Here is a 25107-nt window from a genome sequence, read left to right as displayed (position 1 = left end):
GTTTTTTATTTATTATGGTTTGGTTGTGGTTTGTTATTATTATTGTGCCTTGTTTGTAGTTTTTTTATTTTAATTATGTTTTGTTTGATGTATGGAATATGTTGAATAAAAAGGTCTTTTATTGAATGCTTTGTTTATTAAATAAAGAAATCCAATACAAGTCATTAAGAATTACTACTACTAAAATAAAAAACATGAATTACAACAACTTTAATAGAAAACATGAAAAATAAAAAAACATAAAAGGTATGCCAACTAATTTAATGGTTTTCATCATTTAACCAATCCGTGTTGCTAGGCCCATCATCTTGGAAAAGTCTTCTTCTTCTCATAACATCCCTGCATTCTAGCTTCCAAAATTGTTTTGTTTCAGGGGACATATAGCTTGTATCCATCGCCATGGTTTCCCAATCCGTCTTCTCCCTGTCTTTTTTGCGCAAATAATCCCTTTCTCGTGAAAACTCGGCTTGAATTGCCATCTCGTTATCTTGGCGTTTCTGCTCCATTTCAATTCTTATGGCATTCTGCCTTGCAATTTCCTCCAAAAACTTTGAATTATTATTGCTTGAATTACCCGCTTTGTTTGCCTTCGCAGCCTTTCGCCCAATGGGCCTCGGCTCCTTTTCGATGGGTGAGTCTTGACTCATAGGGGAATCGAGAGGTGAATCCGATGTCGTTGAATCACAGAGTGGCGTCTCGTTTAACACAACGGCGGGACCCGTGGGAATAATTATGAAGTGTTTGCAATATTTCACCACCTCCCAACATTCATGATTGTTGAAACTTCTTTTGCCAACCCCGGTTGCACCGAACCACATCTGTGCTTGAATCATCTATTTAACAAAAAAATGGAAATGCAAGAAATATTTAAAATATATTGGATATGCAAGTAACAAAAATAATAATAATGGAAATGCAATTAACCTTACAAATAAATTGGAAGTGCAAGAAATATTAAGAAACAATTGGAAATGCAAGAAATATTAACAACATATTGAAAATGCAAGAAATATTAACAAAATATTTAAAATGCAAGAAATATTAACAAAATATTTAAAATGCAATAAATATTAACAAAATATTGAAAATGCAAGAAATATTTACAAAATATTGAAAATGCAATAAATATTAACAAAATATATATATTAGGACATTAAACTTAATAAAACGAAAATTACAAAATACTTACCTCGTTAGTACGATTTTCCCCGCTTCTATAGTTGTCCATCGCTTTTGCCAAGGCATCTCTTCATTTTCCCAACTCTTTATTGAGAATTTTCCACCTACTAGACAATGTCATTTCCGTACGAGTCGACCCCGGAATTTTTTCACAAAAATTCGGCATGAATTTTTTTCCACATATGAAAAAATTTCATCTCATTGCCTGTCACAGGACAATAACAAACTTGGAGCCAAGCCTCACACAAGGAAACATCTTCCATGGTGCTCCACGCCACTCCAGTTTCGATAGAAGAAGCCATAAAAATAATAGAAAAAAAATACAAGGTGAAAGAGAGGAAAATGTTGAGTAAAGAGTGAATAATAGTAGAAGTAGAATAAAATGTATGAGGATTGGTGTTGAAAGTGAAGGGTATTGATAGGTATTTATAGAAAAAAAAAATCAGAAATTTTTAGTATTTTTTTTAAAAAATTTCGATTTTTTTTCATAATTTTATTGCCAAAAAAATGCCAGCCGTTGGATTGGATTCGGAGAAGCAGATCGGAGCGCTGGGGGCGTGACACGTGGCTTTTGCCCGTTGGAGCAATGCACGCGCTGACGTTAAAAAAAATTTAAACCAACGCTGACGTCGCGCATGACGTCACCCAACACGCGGGTTCGACCTCGGGCTGAACTGGCCTTCGGGCCAGCCCGACTTCGTGGGACCCACTCCTAGCCCGGGCTTGGGCTCACCACTGGAACATCATTTCCCCCCCAGCCTTGGGCTCAGCCCTCCGCTGGAACTGCTCTGAGGCAGCGATTTCCTCCAAAAAGCAGGTTTTTTCTCCTTTATCCAAAACTAGGAAAGAAATTGATTATAACTTAAAATAAACAATGTCAAATGGCACTTATTATATGTTGTATTGTACTTTGTGAAGTTTTTAACATGGGACTTATGTCAAATGTCGTGGATAAGTTCAGATCTTTTTAGCTTTACCAAGTGATTTTCAAGGGGTTGAAAAACTCCGTTTCTTATTTATAATTTTTCTGGATTGAACCACTTTGTTTTTTTTTTCTGGTCAAGTTAATTCGCATTCTTCGTAAAAAAAAATTCCAGGTGGATTTCTCCCTTGGCAATCAAGGAAAAGATTCTTTTTTGGCTAAGATATATTTTTTTCCTAGCTTTGCTATATTTTCCATAAGGTTCGAATGGGGATGTTTTATTCAATTTTATGCTTCAACATAGAGCTAGGTTCTTCTATACATTATAGGCTTTAAGCCCGCCATTGTACCCCAAAAGAAAGAGCCCACCATTGTAACTAAACAAAGGTTGTGTGTTCGGCTAAAAAGTCTACCACGTTGTGGCCAAGAGAAATGGAAAATTAACATTGGGATTTTGCAGCAAGTCCTCTTCAATTCAATTAAGGGATGATTGCCTGCTAACCACCGAAACTTTGTCATGATCGTGAAAAATATAATCAAATAAAAACTACATGCCCAATTTAATTTTAAATTTGCTTTAGATTTTACATTGGGTGGGTTCCAATGGGAAAGAGGTGAAAGAGAGGAAGGGAGAAGTAAGCGCTGAGATTCTTAGGCCTCGTTTGGTAGGATGGACTGGACTGGTTGGGATTGGACTTAAAGTGTTAGATTGGACTATAGCTTGGATTGGGCTAGACTTAAAGTCCTATTGAGTTGTTGGGCGAGGATCTAGTGAGAACGCCTATGTGAGAACATAACATGAGAACACCGTTGGATCTAATCTAACGGCCACTCCAACATCTTGGGATTATTGTTTTCAGCCATCTCACCGGATCTCAAGACAAGTCTCGGAGGTTCAAGCCCAGCCAATGGAAGAAGACCCAACATTTTCGGATGTTTTCATGCACGTGACGAGATCCATCCATGGAAAGCAATCAAAGGGAGTGATGTCAATATGAAATATTCCTAAGAAGGAGAGAATCAAGTGATCATATTTGCAATCCAATGATCTCATTCGAATCAATTCGGCGAATTTAGAAAGCCACATAAGGAAAGATTTTGAACGAAGTTAACCTTTGGACATTTAATGGCCAGCCCTTGGGTTGACAGATGCCCCTATATAAACCTCATCAAACAAAGAGCAAAGAGCCCGACATCAGACACAAAAACCTACTTTTTGTCTTTCACTTTTCTATCCCTAGACTAGGTTTTTATTTTCCAAGCAAGTAGACTAGATCAGTACTTCACTTTCGTTAGTGTAAGTTTAATTTCTTGCATTTTCCATTACGTTATTTTAAGATTCAAGTTTATCGCTTTACTTTCAATTGTTATCAAATTTTCTTTAAGTTTAATTTAATTTCATATTGCTTTATTTTATTGCCTTTATCATTTATATCGTTCTTGTTTCGTTCTTCGTTTAATTTACGTTTATCTATTGCTTTGATTTACTTTAACGCCCTTTAATTCTAGTTTTTAATTTTAATCGCATCTTTTAATTTAATTTGCATCATTATCATTAAAATCTCAAAAATACTAGAATACCCATACGAAACCTAACCATCCTCGACCCCGACGACGTGAAAGAACTTAGGCCAAGAGGAGGTTCCTTGCTTGGCCGATCAATCGGCTGGTTAGAAGTCAGAAGCGCAAACACAACAATCCAACCTTTTCCATTGAAGCCAATTAGTGGCTTGGTGGTGGCACGCTTACGCAATCCAAGAAAAGAAGGACCAAAAGTTCCTTCCAACGGCCACTTTGGCTGAAAAAAGGGAAACACACCCCCATACAAGCAATATAGTCTTGAACAAGACCCCAAGTTTGATAGCCACTATAACAATTTTGAAGAAGAGCATGTTCATGGTGATAATGGCCCCTTATTGGTGATTCAAAGGGTTTGTCTCACTCCACGAACAACTGATGGTGATTCATGGCTTCGCAATAATATTTTCCAGTCCACATGCACAATTAGGGGCAAGGTTTGTCGACTTGTTATTGACTCTAGTAGCTATGAAAATGTAGTTGTTGAGGAGGCAGTTCAAAAGTTGGGATTGGCGACAGAGAAGCATCCTCATCCTTACAAATTATCTTGGTTAAAGAAAGAAAATGGGGTAAGTGTTTCAAGATGTTGTTTAGTTTCCTTTTTCTATTGGTACTAAATACCAGGATTAAGTACAGTGTGAAGTTATCACTATGGACGCATGCACATTTTGCTGGGGAGGCCGTGGCAATATGACATGGGTATAATTCATGATGGAAAGAAGAGTACATATAGTTTTTTGATTGGCAAGACCAGAATTATCTTATTTCCCAATAGCCGTCAAGAACTGTGGAAACTAATATTCTATAAACAAGGAGACAGTTCAATGAAGAGATTAAAAATACATGGCTTGTTTATGTGCTGATTGGAAAAGAATGTGAAAAACAAAAGGGCATCTCAAAAGCATCCCAAGGTCTGATTGCTAAGTTGCAAGATATATTTCCAAGTGAGCTTCCCTATGGTTTACCTCCACTTCGAGAAATGCAACACCAAATTGACATAGTGCCTGGTTCAACTTTGCCCAATCGACCACACTATCATATGAGTCTCAAAGAACATGAAGAACAACGTCGCCAAGTACAAGAGCTTCTATACAAGGGACATATTCAGGAAAGTCTTAGCCCTTGTGCAGTACCTGCCTTTCTCACACCAAAAAAAGATAGCACATGGAGGATATGAGTGGATAGTCACGCAATTCACAAGATTACAGCCCGCTACATATTTGTTATTTCTACGGTTGGATGATCTTTTGGACCAATTGTTTGGAGCAACAATCTTTTCGAAACTGGATTTGAAAAGTGGGTATCACCAAATCCGTATACGGCATGGTGATGAGTGGAAGACGGCATTTAAAACTCGTGATGGCCTGTATGAGTGGTTGGTAATGCCTTTTGGGCTCTCTAATGCACCAAGCACTTTTATGCTTGTGATGAACGAATAAATGTGTGTTTATGACATATCGTGTTATTTTCCTTGGATACGTGGTATCTAAGGATGGAATATCAATTGATGAGTCCAAGGTTGAAGCTATTTTAAACTGGCCTATCCTGAGAAATATTCATGCAGTGCGTAGCTTTCATGGGTTGGTGTCCTTTTATTGCCGCTTTATACCTAATTTCAGCGTTCTTATGGCTTGCAGAAGACTACTGATGCAATCAATGTCGCTCAGCTATTTTTTCTAGAAGTTTATCGTCTTCATGGTTTGCCTTCGTCCATTGTGTTAGACAAAGACACCCGTTTCCTTAGTCATTTATGGCATTGTTTGTGGTGTCTATCTAAGACCAAGCTTGATTTCAGCAGCGATTACCATCCCCAAACCGATGGACAAACTGAAGTCGTGAATTGATCTTTGGGTAATTTATTGTTGAACATCTCAAGTCTTGAGATCAGAAATCATATTAAGCAGAATTCGCCTTTAACCATTCAGTTAATCGCAACACTGGCTTTAGTCCATTTCTTGTCAACTATGGATACAATCCACGACCTCCAATTGATTTAGCTCTTGTTGCTTATTTAAAGCGAGTTTATGGCAAGGCTGAAGATTTGATTTCACAACTCCAAGATGTCCATCACACAACACATGAACGCTTGGTGGACGCTACTAACAAGTATAAACATGATGCTGATGAGAAGCGTCGTTTTGTGGAGTTCAATGTTGGAATTTTTGTTTGGACCATTCTTACCAAGAATCATTTTCATGTTGATGAATATAACAAATTGGCTTCTCGCAAATTTGGACATGTGGAAATCCTTGAGATGATTAATCAGAATGCTTAGAAATTGAAGCTTCCCAGCCATGTTCGCACTTTTGATGTGTTCAATGTGAAATATCATTTTCCTTTCCATGGTACCAACTCCAACGACGATCCAAATTCGAGGGGGAATTTTTGCCAACCCCGGGAGGATGATGGAGTTATGATTGATCATGATGAATAAAGTCTATCCTAATAGTCTATCTACATTTGAAGTCTTTCCACATTTGTTTTAATTACTGTTGAAGTATTGAAATAATGTTTTAATTACTATTTCAGTATTTCAATAATGCTTAGAAGTTCATGGGGCCAAACGTTTGTTTTTGTGTTGGCTATTAAAGCTGGTTGGCTAGTAGACTTCAAAGGTAGTTTATGTTTGTTTATTGAATGAAGATTGAGATTTTTCTCTCATCTCTTTACTCTTTTCCTGGGTATTCTCAAAATTAACAGATTAGAGTTTTAATTACGAGTATTCATAGAATCAACAGAGTTAAGTTTGCTTGAAATTATTTTTTGTTTTGGTGCGCTGCATCAATTATGGTTTAGGTGTTTGGTAAAACAATGAAAACCATTTTTACTTTGAATTGAAGGTCAGTAGCAATATTCTTTAGAAGACGCCGAGAGATTGTCTTGGCTACTTTAAAATTTGTTGTCAACGGAAGCATCACAGAGGTTTGAATGAATTTTTCACTATACCCTCATTGTTCACGGTTGTTTTAAAAAATGATGTGATTTGCCCTCAACATTTTTTACATTTAGAACTTAGACCCACCCAACCCATACTTTTTATATTCACATCACTTTTACAAATATACCCGTTTGATAACCATTTCAATTTAGTTTTTAGTTTTCATTTTTCATTTTTCGTGCTAGATTATAGAGGAAAATGAGAATGAGAATGAGAGTGAGAGTGAGGATGAGATTGAGAAAGAGGATGAGAGAGAGAGGATGAAAGGGGAGGATGGAAGGGAAGAGTAACAAAAGTGAAAACAAAAACTTGAAAGTGAAAAGAATTTCAAATAGATTTCAGTTTTTAGTAGTTGTTTTCACTTCTGTTACTCCTCCCTCCCATTCTCCCCTCTCATCTTCTCTCTTAATCCCATCTCCACTCTCATTCTCACTTCTATTCTCCCTCTTTTCCCTTTATTCTCTAGCACAAAAAAATGAAAACTAACAACTTAAATTGAAATGGTTATCAAATGGGCCCATATAAACACTTAACTGCTTCACTTTACGATTGTTTATTCTCATAGCACATTGGTGTAAGTGTCATATTTGTAAATTGGCATTCCCTAGCCTAAGCTTCTTTTCTATGTAAACACTAGGATGTTTTAAATTGAGTATTAAGAACAGTTATGAAGTTGGCAAAGCAAGAGAGATGCGGGTAGAAGATTGAAGTTGCACATATTCGACCGTTCATCATCAAATAAGGCTCCATATGCATTTAGGTGAGGTAAGTTAGACTTAGATACCATGTATGCATTTCTAGGTGGTTAGCATCATTTAGAATAAACTTAAAACGTTTTAACATTGCATTCATGCATTCATGCATTCACAAGTGCTTTGGTATTGAATAAATCAAGTTTAAATAAGTTTAGGTCAATTTCTGTTCACTGCCGCTCGAACGGGCTTATTGGTGCTTGAGCAGTGCACGCGTCTAAATATTCTGTTTTTTGTCGAACACGGGATTTCAGTTTTCCTATTTTGTTTTTCACGTGTTTCTTCTTGGAATCTTTGTTCTAATTTTATTGAGTCTTTTTACCTCTTCCTAGTGTGTACCTAAAATAAGTTTTAGGTCATATAAATACCTTATTTTAGTAAACATAAAATTTGGAACTCACATATTCTGAAATTGGCTTTTTGCATCAAACCCTTGTGAGTTAATTTTTATGAACTCTTGAGTTTCTTCTTCATCATCTTTACTAGAGTTCATTGAGCATAACATCGTTAAGTTGATTGGATTGTTCCTTGTGAATCTAATTAACCTAGCACCCACATCATATCATTCTCTTCGTTGGAGTGTTCATGCCTTGGTGGTGATCGACGATCGTGGAGGTTCGTAGCGCTATCAAGATCAACGACGTGGAATCGATTTAGAGACGTGTCAAAGCAGTAGCAAGAGTGAGAATTGGTTGCCGCAAAGGCATAAACGTTTGAGTCAATTAAGTCTCTTTTGTACTGCTTTTGTCTTAGTGGATTGGTTTTTGCCTCGCAAAGTGGCCGTGGTTTTTAAATCCTGTCTTGGGGTTTTTCCACGTTAAAATTCCCTGAGTACTTTATTTTATCTTGCTTGTTTGATTAATTTGAAACTAAATTTAATTGGATTAAATTTCAACTTTGTAATATTAAAATTGAACTTAAAACCTGATAAAAGCCTATTCACCCCCCTCTAGGCCATTGGGTGATATAGCCACACAATTTCAATTAGAATATTTTTTTTCAAAGTGAAAGAGTCTAAGGGATGAGGCTAGAATAAGGATAATGAGGTCCTATTATACTATGTTTGTCTTTTGAGAGAAATGCAGTAGATTGCATTCATAATTCATGCATAAAGGCCGTCAGCCACAAAGGCCAATACGAAATACAAAGAACTAAGTAGGGAAGAGTTCACCTACAACACAATAATCACAAAGGGTTAATAAAAAAAGGGAAGAGCCCACCTACAACACCAAACGCACAAGGTATACCCCCACTCATACATAGAGCCACATAAATTGGAGCATAAAATCCACAAGCCTAGACAAACTAGGCAAAGGGCTTAGGGCACAAAACTACAACTGCAACTACAACATTTAAACTCTCACAAGTAAAACCTACAAGTAGAGACTTCAAACACGCAAAAAACTCAAAAAGAGTTGATATACTTAAAATTGTAGAGAGATGGAGGCCATTGACCCCCAATGGGGACAACGACTGAAACTTTTCTCAGCTTAGGTTTTCTCTCTTAGTTCTTGCTAGTGGATTACTTCCTAACTTGCTATAGTATGTGATAGCTGATAACTCGGTCAACTATTCCTAATCGTTGGATGAGTTAAAAACAAATCGAGTGGTGAAACTACCATACACACTATGATACATTTACCTACAAGTAATGGGAATAAGAAGAAAAAGAATGATTTTCATTCCCAACTTTTCCTACGTTTAGTTACATAAGGAATCATTTAATACGAATGTCCCACCTTAAAATTATTAATCAAATGTCCAAAAATCATGATTCGGATAAACTAGGTTATTCTTGTTGATATGATTATCATCCTTTATTTATCACATTCATTTTCATTTTATTACCATCACTTATTAGTAAACATGCCATGAGGATGAAGGAATTGAAAATTACATAGAATTCTAAAATGACATAATTTAGATTTCCATCATTTCAATTTCTAGCAATTAAAGATTTCAGTATTTGGATTTATGTATGTCGAATTTGGTAAATGATACTATGAAAATTGTAAAATGACATCTATTTAGGGGGAAATTAAACTCAGGAATTTGATTTCTAAATTTCCACGATTTTTAACACCAGTTATTTAATAAATTCTGCATTTAAGTTGCCAAACAAAGGAATTGTCAATTTCTCCTATTAAATTCTCGACTTTTAGCTAAATTCCGAATTATTTTCCATTATCGAAAAGGAAGGGTAAAAGATAAAATGTTGGGGAAGGGGAGGAAAGCGAAAGCCTTGTGGAGTTGTTTGGAGAAAAGCAAAACAACAGTTGAGATGGGCAGCACACACAAATTAGTTTGTGAAACGAAGACCATAGAGAATCTCCAAAGGTTGACGTAAAAAAGAGAAGAAAAGTCCTAGGATTTGAAAAGTATAAGCCCCAGAGGGCGCTCAGAGCTAAGAAGAGACTTTCAAGAGAGAGAGAGAGAGAGAGAGAGATCCACTCCCGCATTTCCTGACTTCCAGGATTGAAGTGAAGGAGTGAAGTTTTTCAAGCATCCAATCCATGGCGTCCAGCTCCAGTCCTCAACGCCTCCTCCTTCTGTTATCTCTCATCATTCTCTTCGCCTTTTGTTCCATCTCAGAATCAAGCCAGGTACCCCTCGATTCACTCTCCACTTTCTGTTTGGTTCCCGAGAAAAACAAAAAATCTTACAGTCTTTTGATTATTTTGTTATTTCAACGTGTGTCAGTTTTGCGATGCTGGAATTGGATATGGCGAGTCGTGTGGCGTTTCTTCGTCTTCGTCGCCCAAGTTGTTGATCAAAGGCGGAACTGTAGTGAATGCTCATGAGATGGAGGTCGCTGATGTTTATGTGGAGGATGGAATCATTGTTGCTGTTAGGCCTAATATTAAGGTGCAATATTTCAATCTCTGTTTTCTTTATTCGGTATTTTTGTCAAAATTGGATGAATTTCATTGGTATGTTGTAGTTGAGCTTGCTGGTCATTGATTTTCTAAATCTTTAACCACTATTTTCTTTTTCCAAATATTTTTGTTTCTGCAAATGTGGTGGAGGTTCTAGTTTTAGTTACTAGAAGTGGCTCATAACTTCTTAAGTAACAAGCTGATATTGGAGGTCTAGTTATGACTTGTAGATAGGATATTGAGATTGGTAGGTTTGATGTAAATGCTTGATACTTTGGGGGCTTTAGGGGCAGTGAAGGATGTGGGTTTTGCATTTTCTGTAGTTTTCCAATTCGTGTGGACCTGTTTCCTACTAGTTTTTTTTATTAGTTCTGGACTACTGGCGCAATTCAATCCTCCGTCCCCATTTCTTTTCCAACTGATAATACAATTCGTAAACGTGATTATAGGATGAGTTTTTAGGGTAAATTCATCTCAATCAGTTTTATGGGGTGGGATTTAGGCACAGTGGATATGGTTATCTCTTTTCTTCCTTCCAGTCTCTTGTTATTTTTGGAGAAATTTGAGAGAGGTTTTGTCATGGAAGTTAGTTGAAAAGATTATTTAAATTTTGGTGCAAGGTTAGTTCCTCCCTATGTTCTAAGTTCTTTGTCGATGTGCTTTAATATTGGATTGCCAATTGATGTTGTGTTAAAGAGAATATAGAAGTGTATATAAGGGGCAAGGCAGCTCTTATTAAGAGTTTCATCCTGCGGTTTTCCAATCAAATCCATGCAAAAGGAGTGCCTAAGATGTGATTGAGATTTTCTTGTGGAGGTGTTGATTTTGGCATTAGTGAGGATGCTTTGGCAAAAGGATATTTTCAAAAGAATCATTTCATGATGAGGATGAGGCTGCAGACGTGGTTAGTTATATGGTCTGGTCTATTGTAAAACCTCACTGGTTCCAAAGCTTGCAGATTAGTCCTGATGCTTGTGGCAGAGTATCCTGTCTACTAAAGATTTTGAAAAAGTTGTTTTCTAAGAAGAAATTGCCTTTTTCTTTTTATGTAAAATAATCATGGATATTTTTGATCTCTTGCATAAACTTAAGATGGTGGTCTAAGAAGCATGGATGTCTATGACCAGGAGATACCTATAGATAAATTCATTTTTATGTAGAATTGACAAGGACAAACTATAATTCTAGTCACACCTATATATTAATTAAGTTTAAGTTGACTTTTAACTTTCGTATATATATATATATATATATATATATATATATATAATGAGATTTTTTATATAAAGCCAATGTCAAAATATATGTATAATAGACAACTTTTATGACCAATCTTTGGTTCGCGCAAATCATTCTCCTGTAAATTAGTGTTTGAGAGAACATTAAAACTGATGATTTTCAAACAATTTTTAGTTACAATATCATAAAATTAGAGAATGGAATACAATACTTCTTCCAAAATCTCATAAATCATGAAATTATTAGTACAACCCCACTAACTCTAGAATTTGGAGAAAAACTTTGGTTGCCGAAGATCAATCTTGTATCAATTTGAATGAAATAGTAATTGCGCTTGCAATATCACAGAAAATGAAGTGCTCTGTATCCGATTTTGGGGGTATATATTTATTGAAGTGAAAGTGTAATGGTCTTGATCTATATTACTCAGAGCGATGTAGAGAATGTTATCTATCTAAATCACTTTTCATTTGTGCTGAGTTCTTTATCTCCTATTTACTCTTTATATTATCTTTTTTTTCTTTATGCTCTACTTGATTTGATGTCATATTACCCTGTCTTTTTGAAAAAAATGCCATTGGCAGGTTGGTGATGATGTCACTGTGCTTGATGCCACTGGAAAGTTTGTCATGCCAGGTTAGTTTCATACTACACCTATGTGATAGATTACTACAGCTTTTAACTATTCGGAGTCGGGGGAGTCTATAATAAGGGACACAATGTGCAAGTCAGGAATAAAAGTTTTATGTTTAAAGCTCCCAATACTGTTTTCTGCACAGGCTTCACCTTTTGGGGTCTATCATGTTGTTTCAAGCTTTTCTTGTTATGTATACTGGTATTTGGTTTTCTATTCTTCATTATTAAATATCCCCTAATAGTGAAATATGACTGTCATTCTTTAGGGGCCAATCATTCTTTAGGGGCCAATCTGTGTTCTCTAAACTTTAATTTGTTTAACATTAACAGGAGGCATTGATCCTCATACCCACCTAGACATGGAGTTCATGGGTTCAGGAACCATTGATGATTTCTTCAGTGGTCAGGCTGCAGCGTTAGCTGGTGGAACAACAATGCACATCGACTTTGTTATACCAGTTAATGGAAGTTTATTGTCAGGATTAGAAGCTTATGAAAAAAAGTCTAAGAAGTCCTGCATGGATTATGGTTTCCATATGGCAATTACAAAATGGGATGAAGTTGTTTCAAAAGAAATGGAAATAATGGTCAATGAGAAAGGTTAGTCATATGTATTTCCAGGTTTTGTTGAGTGAGCTTAATTGTTGGCCATGCTAAGCTTTATGAAATTTATTTGTATTTACAATTTGTGAACTTAATTCAGGTATAAACTCTTTCAAGTTTTTCATGGCATACAAGGGGTCTTTTATGATCAATGATGAGCTTCTGCTACAAGCATTCAAAAAGTGCAAGTCTCTTGGTGCGTTAGCTATGGTTCATGCAGAAAATGGAGATGCTGTATATGAAGGACAGAGAAGAATGATAGAACTTGGTATTACTGGTCCAGAGGGACATGCTCTTTCAAGGCCCCCAGTGGTAATTATAGAAACAGATTCATGGTGCAAACATAACTTGGATAAGATGAAAGTGTGGTTTTTTTTTTCCTATTTTGCAAACATAACTTTGATATTAATTAGTAATTATTAAATGCGCATCATCTCCCTTCACATAGAGCATTTCTTATGCTGTAATATTTAATGCCTCTATGCATTGCCTTGTAGCAACCTTAACATAATAGTTATTTATCTTACAATTTAATAGTACTTTATATTCCATATCTACTTGGTATGAATATTTTATTTTTATTTATCAGTCCCTATTTTTATGAGTAAACTTTCTTCTGCAATCATTACATAGATATGGTAGCAATCCTAATTCTGGGTGGGGCTCTTGTTTCTTTCTTTGAAACTAAGAAGATGTTCTCGTTCTTACTATCTTGGAAAGACTAGTTAAAAACTTTCTTAGAGATTGAGGAAAGATGCCCGTCCAGTTATGCTGTTTTCGTGTTATCAGGTTGAACTTTTGTAAAAGAGTTTGGTTTTGTGGCCCTCACTGTTTTAGAAAGACTACAACAAGTAGGATACATGCTTCTAATCTGATCCCCTTTCCAGCTGAATGCAAAGTAATGCTTATCTAAAATTTGGTCGTTTAGTAATGAATGTGCAATTATTTAGGCAGGTATCTTTTTATGCTGATGTCATATTAATGGAAATTCATTTGTTATATTTGTTCTGTGGTTCTTTAAATTATCTAATAGTTATTTGCAAGTATGTTAATGAGCATATGATCAATGTCTGATTCAACTTAAATAACAATGCAGCTGGAAGGAGAAGCAACTGCTCGAGCAATTAAACTCGCAGGTTTTGTGAACACTCCCCTCTATGTAGTTCACGTGATGAGCATTGATGCTATGGAAGAAATTTCTAAAGCTCGCAAATCAGGTTCTGTGTTTTACATTTCTTGCTCTGCTGGTAAATTTATTGGTCAGCAGGACTATGTTTTTTTCTTTTTTCGATTGGGGACTATCTTGTTATTGATAACTAGAATTTCTACTATTTCATTGGTTTGTTTATTTAGTTACAATTTGTGTAAATAAGCAATAAACTCTCCTTTTTTCTCAGGACTTTACATTAATTGCCTAAGTAAATAGCTTTGGCAGTTGATCTTGGTATACAACAAATTCATTCTCTAACATTACCGTGTCATGTCAGAATCATGTTCAACCACCCTTTCCCAAAGTTCCATAGTGTGCTGTGGACTGACTCTATATCACCTGTATTTTGTATCCTAATTCAATGACAAACAGGTACCAATTTCCAAAAATTTTGATTTGTTGAAGTGGCGTCACAAAGAATATGCTGCAAGAGTTTATGATACCCAGCCAGAGTGCATTTTGGCAACTGCAAAGAATTTCTTATCTAATTGTCAATTCTGATATGTGCCGATTCATGGTAGCATAGAGACCAAAAAGCTCAAATGAAGGCTAATAGAAAGAAAACAATGAACAAACTGTAAAACAAACTTATAGACAGACTTCCACAGATACGTGTATTAATAATGATAGATGAAGCTGATTAAGATGGCATATAAACTCTAGACATTTTTCCAGACACAGTATCTTGTTTCTGTTTTACCTATCATTTTGGGAAGGGAAAAAAAATGACTCTCTTAAACTGCAGGGCTGAAGGTTATTGGAGAACCAGTAGTTTCTGGGTTAGTGCTGAATGATTCTTGGCTTTGGGATCCTGACTTTATCACTGCCGCTAAGTAGGAGGCTGCACTCTTTGTTATAGTCTTCTTTGTTGAATTTTTTCAATGTTCTGTCAGTCAAATAGAGCCATGTTAAGCATAGCCGTCTTCTGAAAATTCAGGTATGTCATGAGTCCCCCGATAAGGGCCGCAGGACATGGCAAAGCCCTTCAAGCTGCTCTTTCAATGGGAACTCTGCAGGTGTCTCTCTTATTCAACCTTATTTAAGAATTATATAAGAATGATCTGATTTGGTCCATATTGCTTCTTGTTACTGCAATGATTTATTTCTTAGCTTTGAAAGGATGGGGAGAACTAGTAAGGAGTTATTGTAAATGATGAGACAAGTTTATGGTTGTCCAGTTTTGGTTGTCCATTGACATTGTATTCAGAACCAGACTTTGATCAAACATGACAGGACATATACTATTCAGCTGCCTAAACTTTTGTTTGTTTTTCATAGCTTTGAAAGGATGGGGACAACTACTAAGGAGTTATTGTAAATGGAGACAAGTTTATGGTTGTCCCGTGACATTGTATTCAGAACCAGATTTTGATCAAACATGACGGGATATATACTATTCAGCTGCCTAAACTTTTGTTTTTTGTGTGTGTGGATAATTTAGCTACCTGAACTTAATGGTGAACGTATTTGTTATAAGAAAGTATAGATTGACCTAGATTTTGCAATGTGCAGCTTGTAGGAACCGATCATTGTACCTTCAACTCAACACAGAAAGCTCTTGGAATTGATGATTTCCTGAAAATTCCAAATGGTGTCAATGGTAGTCACAGAATTGGTCTTTGATATTGTTCAACTAAGATATATGCTCTGTTTTCTATGCCAATTTCAGTTTCTAATACTTAACATGGCAACTGGAAATTAGGTATTGAGGAGAGGATGCATCTTGTATGGGATACAATGGTGGTAAGCTGCCATAAAATTCCTGCTCATCCCTAAATAATCAGCTTAAATTAGAATCAATGTTTTGGATAATCTTTTATTATTTTTAATTTCTGTGCGTACTTTCAGGAATCTGGTCAAATTTCTGTTACTGACTATGTCCGGGTGACAAGTACTGAATGGTATTCTTGCAGCTAATTGTGTTTACTATAAATTCCCATTATGCTGCCTAAAGTACGTTAAAATGATTTCAACATCCACAAAATTTTCAGTGCTAGGATTTTCAATATATATCCGAGGAAGGGAGCAATTCGTGCTGGTTCTGATGCAGATATAATTATACTCAATCCGAACTCAAGCTTTGACATAAGTGCAAAGTCCCACCACTCTAGATCTGATACCAATGTCTACGAGGGATGGAGAGGGAAGGTAATATTTGTCACACAAAGGATTTTATTTTTCCATAAGATAGTATGTTATTACTTTAGAATTAGGAAGCTACTGCTCCCTCTTTGGGGAGACCTTGGTGGCTATGATCTACTGACATGGATACGTGTGTCAAGTGTTGACTTGGATATGTGGTATCTGATCTGAGAAAAAAACAAAAATGAGATGAGGTGTCTGAAATGACATATATTATATGTGTGTGTATTATATGCATTCCCAGATAATGGATACTATTAAATGTAATTTGAAACAAATTGTTTGATGTCAAACCCATATGTGATACAACGAATTTGATATTGAACTGATTCTGTATCTAGCAGCCTAAATGGCCTTTAAAATTAGAATTGGTCATTTTGGAATTAGTTTTATCTGGGATTGTGGATTTTAATTTAGTACTTCCTTTTAGTAGCTAAAAAACTATTTTTTAACATAAGTTCTCCTTCATTAAAAAGATTCATGTAGGTAGATTAGAAAAGAGCATTATTAAAATTTTGAAGTCCCATAAAGGAATAATGTTGGGTCAAAATAAGTGAAACAATTGCTGTAGGAGTTTGACATCTCGTATAAAATTCCTGCAATCATGACAATTGACTAGACTAAGTAGCACTAAAGCGCAATTATAGCTTTCAAAATCTACATAGTAATCATAATATATTGAAGAAAATTATCTCTTTAGATAATAGTTAATATGTCAAAGTTCAAATCCCTCTTTTATTTATTTATTATTTATGTTTGAATAATGAAATGTATATGTGGATTTTATTAACATATTGAATTAATATAATTTTTCTTTTTCTAAAGTTAAATTAAACAATTTACACTAAAAGCTCCGATCCAATTCACTCCTTTCAGATTTACATTACACCTAAGCTGCTTGACTTGGTAGTTAGTATAGTTAGGCTGTTCTTAGCCAAAATTTAGAAAGCCTCATATTCATCAAAATAAGAAGAGAACACAATGTTAATTTCAAGAATTGGCTGGTTAATTTATGCAAAGCAGCGCGCGTTTATTCTGTTTATATTTCTAATTTTCAGTCAATATGAGGGATATAAGAATTATCGGTGGCATTAATGCACTTTTATTTTACATTTTAATGCATTATATGATTGGACATGACCATGACATCCTACTTTTCTTTTTGTCTTCTATTTTATTCTATCACTGCAAATACCAACCACTCCAAAAAGATATTGAATATTAAGAACGCTGGTCTACTCAAATGCAACATTTTGATGTAGCAGGAATAGACACTTCCTAAGTTTTTTCCAATTCGACTAGAATTTTGTTATTTTCTTTTTAAGAAATTCTATGTTTCCTTTAGCCTAAGGATTTTTCGCTTATTTATACCCCTTTTTCTCAAAAAAGGATGTTTAGCGTATTTAAATGGTGTTCTGAAGATAGATTTGGTTGCTCTATAGAATTTGGTTCTTTTCTGCTACCATTATTCTTGGTATTTTGTTGGTTAATCAACAAGGTTGGTACCATAGTTTTGGCCTCACTTTATTCCTTGAGGAAGTCCAAAAGGGGAGAGCCCATTATCTTCCATATATAATGGCCATCCTCACCCTCTCATCGGAATCTCATCGGAACTCTCTTCGATTCACTCTCTCAAAAGGCCCCCTCATGCCTCAATGTAAATATAACACTCATTACATAGTGAAAACCGACGTGGATGTAGTACGAATTCGGTGAGCCATGATAAATCTCGTGTGTTCTTGGTGTGATTATGTGATTCACGGTTTTTAAGTTCTATTCACAGTATTTTCATTGGAAAATCAACAGGTTCCAAGGAAGATTGTGGATTTTTATTTCTTTTTTATTGTAGTTATATGCTTCCCTATATCATCCTTCTAATTCTTTGCCCCCGTGTGTGGTATTTTCCCCTCAAACTTCTCTCCAGTTTGTACATATACAACAAAATATACTTTGCATTCATAAAGTTTCATTCTTATACGTGTGTGGATTGAGCTTGTACAAAGCCTGTGTAATATTGTGTATGCATTCATGTGGCATTTTTATGGCATGCCAGACATTAAAAGTTCATATTACATTTTTTCTGGGAAAGGTTGAAGGACAATGTTCTATTTTCGCAGGGAAAGGTTGAAGTGACCATTTCTGGTGGAAGGGTTGTTTGGTTAAATGATGAGTTGAAGGTTTTTCCTGGTTCTGGCAAGTACGTAGAAATGCGACCTTTCAGTTATCTTTTCAATGGAATTGGCAAGGCAGATGAAAGGTATCTATCTTCTCTTAAAGCCCCTGTAAAGCGTTTTAGAGCCACCACTTAAAAAGCTCAGGTACTTTCCTTTTCGACTATTATTATTTAAACTTGAGGTGTAAATGGACATGATGCTCCTGTATATATGGCAAATGGTTTGAATAATAAGATCAAAGTTTCTATTTTTGTTGTACCATGTATGTGAATTCACTTTAAAGTCAATAAATAATATTCTTGTTGCAGGTTGCGGTTGGCAATTTATTTGAATGGATAATTTATATTCACCAACTTCACTTGTGTCGTAACTTATTTTGTTAATGATATAGGCTATTGACGATGTGTTACATTTGTTTAATGTAAGTGTTGGATTGTCTTAATTGAAGGCTCATTGTGTTGGCTTCATTTGAGGCTGGTTCTTTGTAGAGCATAATACTAGGAGAAGTGATTTGTTGGTTTTCTAATATAAACATGTATGCACTCTATTGACCAGGAACACAATACCGTGATCTTCTTATTCTTCTGACTTCTATTTCCAACTTGATTTCATGGCATTGTGCTACTAAAGACCCAATGCCCATCACGCCACCTTTATGAATCTCTCTTTTCAGCCATCACTTGCCACCACCGTTCTCTCTCACTCTGATTCGACACTGGTTTCCATTTTCTTTACAGTGCTTTCTTCCTAAAATCACTGGTTCTGAGAGAAGCTCGAAATGGAAGCTCACATTTCTTAGCATTGTTTCATAATACGGAGTTTAACCAACAGCCCCATCATTAGCCTACTGCATCTTTCCCATTTTTTTGATCCATCAAGCAATTGCATCTTTAGCTATCATCGGTATTCTTTCTTGTCCAAAAGGAAAAGGGATGTCTGGGAGCTGTTTCCTGGATCCGAAAGAGAGTACTTGGGTTCTTCCAATAACTAAACAGTATATCATGACTGAATCTAACTGGGGTTTGTGGTGGTGGAGGAATTGGATTGGAAAAAAGAGGGCCCTGAGCTTTTTTGTTGATATGGGTTGTCTAGTTGGGCCTTAATTATATTTGGGCAAAGCCCGTACCATGGAAGTTGAAGCCCTAAAAGAACAAACTTCCAAGGACCATAGAGAAGACCTCCTCTGAAGGACCTCAAATCTTCACAATGAGGAATATAAAAGGAAGCAGCCTTAAAAGTTTATCAGAGCTGTAGCAAAGACAGTTCGAATATCCGATCCCGAATTTGAAATACATTAGATGATGATGAGCGTACTTTGGATTTTGTTGGTCCTCGCCAAGTTCAATTGATAATTGCTACTGGAGTCTTTGACGTTATTTAAGTTAGGGGTATTTCTTGAGAAAAAAAGAAGATGAAGTTTTCTTGGTAAACATTGTCTGCCTGCAAAGAAACTGAAGTATATTTCTGTTCTTGTTACTGTTTATTCTTTGAATCCGTAACGTATGATTGAGAAAGACTTATTTTCCATGACTTACAGCTGTTATTTGGCCTTTGATATCAATTTGTTATTTATTTTTTATGAGGCCTTGAATCAAATCATGTCTAACAGTGATGAGAGGTCTTGAAGGTGATGGGAGGAAGAGAGTCAGACCGGAGTGTAAGAGTCAGTTACAAACACTTAATTAGAGATTTTAGAATTGAACAAAAGGTTATAATACTTGAGATAGATGACATATCGTACGCAGCAGCAATGAAGATGACAGAGAGTTCGCTTCTGGGCATCCTTGTGGGCTTCAGTTTGTTTAGATTTTTGAGGACTGGTCCTTTTGCTCGGCTGTTGCTAATTAGTTTTGTTTCCATTGGCTTCGGTTTGTTGATTGTTTAGTTGGCTGAAGTCTTGGGTACATCTTGTACCCTGTGCTGTACATTCTAATGTACCTCTTGTTTTTTATCGAAATAAAAAAGTTATGGGCATTTCACAACTTTTTTTAACTAGGGTTTCTCTTAAGTTACATTGTTGTAATTGTTCAGCAAAGATTTGGGACAATTGAATAAAGATGCAGCAGTTGTGCTTCTCTCTAGGTTTGTGTGATGCAACCTAATCTTAGGTGTGTTGCAAGGCCTCTAGGAGTGATTCCTAGAACCCTATTGCTGTGATGCTGCTAGTGGTTTATATCCTTTTTTTACAATTTTTGCTTCTTGTTTCATAAAATCCATATGGATCTCACTTACCAGAGTCTTACGGCAATGAGAATTACCTAATTTAAATAAAGAGGAGCCTTTCTACATACTATTCCTCTTTGCTCTTTATCAGTTTTGGGATCAAAGCCTGGTTGAGGTCATGTTTACATAATGAGGAAGGGATTTTAAGGGAAGATTCTGTAAATGAACGAGATGAGATAATGTTCCACATATTGAGCAACTTAGGCACTGAACTCTCGAATTGTCAACATGGATTTCGTCTTCAATCCACTGATGATTCAGCAGGCCAAGAACAAATAAGCAGCCAAAGTTCAAAGCTACATTGAGGTTTCTAAGTCATTACTTATCCTTAGGAAAGGTAAGTAAGACTTAGAGGCTCTTTCATATTCAGTAGTTATTTAGATGCATTATGCATGTCTACATGTTCATTCTTAAATCAATGCATATTTCTAAATGTGCATTGGATTGGATTTTAAGTCTGAGCTTTATAGTACAAAACCTGTTTTTCCAAGTCTTTCCCATTGTGCACGCACGAAAAAAGGGTTTGTGCATCCATAGCTTTTTGAGTGATTTTTCTTCAATGAACTTCTAGGTTTTTCTGCATACATCTTTGAGTAGTTCATGGTGCATATCATTCAAGTTCAGTAGATTGTTCCATTTGAAATCTACTGAAGCTGTCACATCCATCATCCTTCTACACTTGAGGTTGTGACATGTGCCTTCTCAATAAGACAAGTCTAGGTGTGGTGAAAGAGATGGAGGTGAAGATGGTGGTGAAAGAGGTGTTGGTTGTGGTTGTGGTAGTGGTGGTGGTTGTGGTGGTGGTGGTGATGGTGGTGGAGACGGTTAAAGTGGTAGTTGTGGTGATGAAGGTGGAGGTGGTGGTGGTGGAGGTGGTAAGAGTTGGAGGTGGAGGTGGTGTCATTTAAAAAAATGAATGAGGGTATTTTGGGAATTTAAAAAGTTGCTTTTAAAAGTTGTTGTCAAAAGGCCACTGCTTTTAAAATAATCGAGATATTTTATTTTTACCAAATACCTTAAGCTGCTTAACTTTAAAGTGAAGTAGGTTTTTGGCCAAAAAAAAGCAATCCCAAACGGGACCTTAATTTCAATTTTTTATTTGAATTTGGATTATACAACTTAGGTCCAAGGGGGTGGGTTCCTACCTAACTCACACCTGCACTTTATAAATATATATATATATATTGGTCAAACGATAGGTATCTAGCATTTAACATAAGGGTAAGTTTACATCATTAATTGGAGAAAGCCAAAACGGTGGCCACCCATGCCAAACACAAGCGCCACCAACTTTCGCTGCAAAACCAGCAACATCATGAGCTTCCCTATTACAACATCGCGGTACATGAGAAAAAGAGACACTGCAGAAATCCTTCACAAGCCCAGCAATATCATGAAAGATGCCCTCCAGCATCACATCTGGAATTGTTTGGGTGCACAGAGCCTCAATCATTATTTGACTCCCTTAAAAGAAGCTTAGGAAATTATCCCGTCATTGTATGATATGGTTTCTGTTCTTTCTTATCTATTTTACTTTGTTCACAATGAATAAGTATAAACAAATCCAACAGTATAGACTAAAATAGAAAGTATATTGCTCACTCAAAGATTGATGAACGAGTCTTGTCTATAAGATTACATGTCGATAATAGATTACAAAGGACAGGAATGGATAAATTATTCCCATTCTCAGGAAATCAAGGCCTAATACAGCAATTTATGTAGGTCAGAATCGTCTTTTTCCTCTGCATGAAAATAAATGTGAATACAATTAGAAAGAAAGCTCATATAGCAGAATTGTGCTTTCATCTTATTTTTTCCTTTTGGTTTTGTTTTAAAAGAGCGGTTTCGGGAGAAGCACGTACATAACATGTGCTTGTTCAGGAATCACTTTCTAGGTGCTTTTCCATGAAGAATTTTGACTTTGAATAAAATTTTTGATGTTTTTTAATTGAGGCACTTTTTGAAAACACGTTTATGAGCAGAAGTGCTTCCTACAGAAGGAGTCCCAAACGGGTTCTTAACCTATGTTATTTAATTAGCAAAAAGATGACAATAACGTTGCAGAAGGATGGGAAAAGTAGTGTCTTACCATAACAGAATCGTCTTGTTGATGATGACGATGTTGAGAATGAGCATCCAAGAATTCCTGTTCATTCCCCAGGCTGTTGCGCTTGAACTCAGTCAAGTCTGTCTTGTTTTGCTTCTTGTTAGCACGAGCTTGGGTGAACACCACGGTGTAGTTTGTAGGATCTGGGCCATTTTGATCCCATCCTCCAAATTGAGGAACAGACCTCCGAGCATTTTTCTGCAAAATGCAGAAAACCTAGTGTTCAACATACATCTGGGAACGCTTTGATGTCGAAAACTACATTTTGTTCACATTCACACATTGCCATCCGAAACACGACTGTTGTACATACGCTCGTATAGCCGGAATAGTAATCCAGTACAGAAATAGGTAAGATATTATCATGCTGGAGATGACATCTTGAGCTTGTATTGGTTAACAATTAACAGACCAAATAAGCTGTGTTCTAAGGACACAACGTACATAATTTGAGGTTACAAGGAAAATATAATACAAACAGGATTGGAAGCACATAGGAGCTTCTTTTTCATACTTTGTGGTTTCAATTACTCATATTCTTTTTAAGTAGCCTTTTGTTTAATCCCAAGTACAAATGAGAGAAGGGTAACAAGCTTGAATTCATTTTATGAAACCCCAACCAGTAAAAAACAGCTTTGTAAAAACGAATGAAGAAAAAGGAAAAAGAACAAGACATAAGAACTATATCACAATAATGGAGTACCAAGTGATGAAAAAATTACTTGGCCAAAACATCATTTTGGTTTAAATATTTGTCTCAAAACTTATAATTGCAAAATTTTAAACAAGTTTACATATTAATTTTCCGGGTTTTGCTACGAGAAGAATGTCCGAATCAAAATCAAATAGAGCTTCGATTTCGATAAGGAAATTTTCACAGAACTTTCAAATAATAAATTCTTGTTCTTCATAAAGTTCAATAATAAAATTGAGAAAATATGAAGAGACAGAATCTCCTTAATCTTATGATCAGTCTTTGTTTGAAAAAAAAAAAAAAAAAAAGCAATCAGAACAAAACGTAATTTAAAGAAGAATGCATGAACATTGAACAAGAGGAAAATAATCTCTCTCTTCAACATGGAGGAAAACAATTCATGCATCAAGAACATCCAAACAAAGAGGATTAATATCAAATATCAATTCAAAACTTCAAGTTCTTGGCCTTACCTCCTCCCTGTGACCCATGCAATCCTGGAAGGAGAGGTTGAGATGAATGCAGCTAAAAAAAATGCTTGGTAATAATTTTCAGAATTTCTTAAATTATATATGTCTCTAACTGGAAGGAAGTTCAAAATTATTTTTAAGAGGTGGCGGAACATGATTGGATGATAGTAAGGACAGCCTGTTAATCTGGCCATTTACCGTCCTTGTGTAAGGTGGTATAACTGAATCAACCCATTTTCAGTTAGAAACTTATGGTAAAGTAGTATGAAAGACAGAAGGAGAGAGAGATGTTAAGCCACAAAATGTGGCAACCAAGAGAGTGCACTGGTTTTGTTAGAAATCTAGTAAACTGAAACGGGCCATGAATGTCAAGTTGTTAAGAGTGTATAGTGTTGGTTGATTTTAATATTAATTGTATTATTATTATTATTATTATTATTATTATTATTATTATTATTTTAGTGAGAAATTATGGTGTGTCTACACTTTTCATTTCTTATTAATTTAGCGGTGGTCCTAGAAGCCTATAAATAGCATCACATTTTTTTTATTTAATTTTTAAAAAAATAAGTGATAGTTTTTTATTGATAAACAAACAAAAGTACAAAGCAACGATGTGCCGAATATGGTGGGTAAATCTTCTCCAGTGACCAAAACGCAACAAAATGTTGAATTGATCTAAAGATGACTAAATCTCCGATTAAGCAACTAGAAGCACATGTACTCAAACCTGCAATACAGATCTATCGTACAACGGTAGAAACAACAAATTCGTATCGAAAACCAAAGCTAAATAGAAATAAAACAACCTAAAGATAAGACAAACCACAATGAACTCCTAAAGAGTTCCTAAAAATTATTAGACTTAAACAAACTAAAAAGCATGACCACTGCTCCACATCCTATTTGGCAACTCGACGACAGCCATAGCGCCATAGTGTCGCACGTGCTAAACCAAAATCTGATGCAATCAGACATCATTCTTGTATGTGTGGGCCAAAAAACAATGACTATTTCATGGCGACGATAGCGTTTCACGACGGCTACTTCCACATCACAAAACAAAAAAACAAAGAAGGATCATGAGAGAAAAAAGGGGGTGGGGATGAAAGGAAGGGAAGGAGGCCACCATCTGTAACAAAAAATATGGATGATAAGACGTCTTAACAGACAACAAACGCATTTGGATTTCAAGTGATGGCTAATAGCAAACGTAGCCCGACCCAAAAAAAAGAAAAAGAAGAAGAATGCACAGCCAGTGGATAAAAAAAGAAAGAAAAGTAGAAGAAATTGTTTATGTACCCTCTTGATTAGGTGTATTATTTGTTGTAATCAATGAAATTACTATTAGACAAAGCTTA

General features: G+C 35.7%; 2 protein-coding genes across 2 annotated transcripts; one reads left to right on the top strand and one right to left on the bottom strand.

Moving 5' to 3' along the window:
- The first annotated feature begins 9688 nt into the window (after positions 1-9688).
- Positions 9689-18556, top strand: LOC110768207 (dihydropyrimidinase). The gene is made up of 13 exons (XM_021971909.2): positions 9689-9972; positions 10070-10234; positions 12069-12120; positions 12451-12720; positions 12824-13035; positions 13820-13940; positions 14679-14766; positions 14871-14949; positions 15446-15533; positions 15636-15676; positions 15782-15834; positions 15925-16081; positions 18193-18556. The coding sequence occupies exons 1-13, from the start codon at positions 9883-9885 to the stop codon at positions 18382-18384; spliced, it is 1608 nt and encodes a 535-aa protein (XP_021827601.2). The 5' UTR covers positions 9689-9882; the 3' UTR covers positions 18385-18556.
- A 3489-nt stretch (positions 18557-22045) lies between these two features.
- LOC110768215 (RPM1-interacting protein 4 (RIN4) family protein) lies at positions 22046-23817 on the bottom strand. The gene is made up of 3 exons (XM_021971916.2): positions 23750-23817; positions 22565-22780; positions 22046-22217 (listed from the first exon to the last, which is right to left on the bottom strand). The coding sequence occupies exons 1-3, from the start codon at positions 23765-23767 to the stop codon at positions 22170-22172; spliced, it is 282 nt and encodes a 93-aa protein (XP_021827608.1). The 5' UTR covers positions 23768-23817; the 3' UTR covers positions 22046-22169.
- Between the last annotated feature and the right edge of the window lie 1290 nt (positions 23818-25107).

This window comes from Prunus avium, chromosome 4, assembly GCF_965620075.1.
Source record: "Prunus avium chromosome 4, drPruAviu1.hap1.1, whole genome shotgun sequence".
Lineage (NCBI taxonomy): Eukaryota > Viridiplantae > Streptophyta > Magnoliopsida > Rosales > Rosaceae > Prunus > Prunus avium.
The sequence above is the reverse complement of the archived record's forward strand: the minus strand, read 5'-3'. Positions and strand labels throughout refer to the sequence as shown.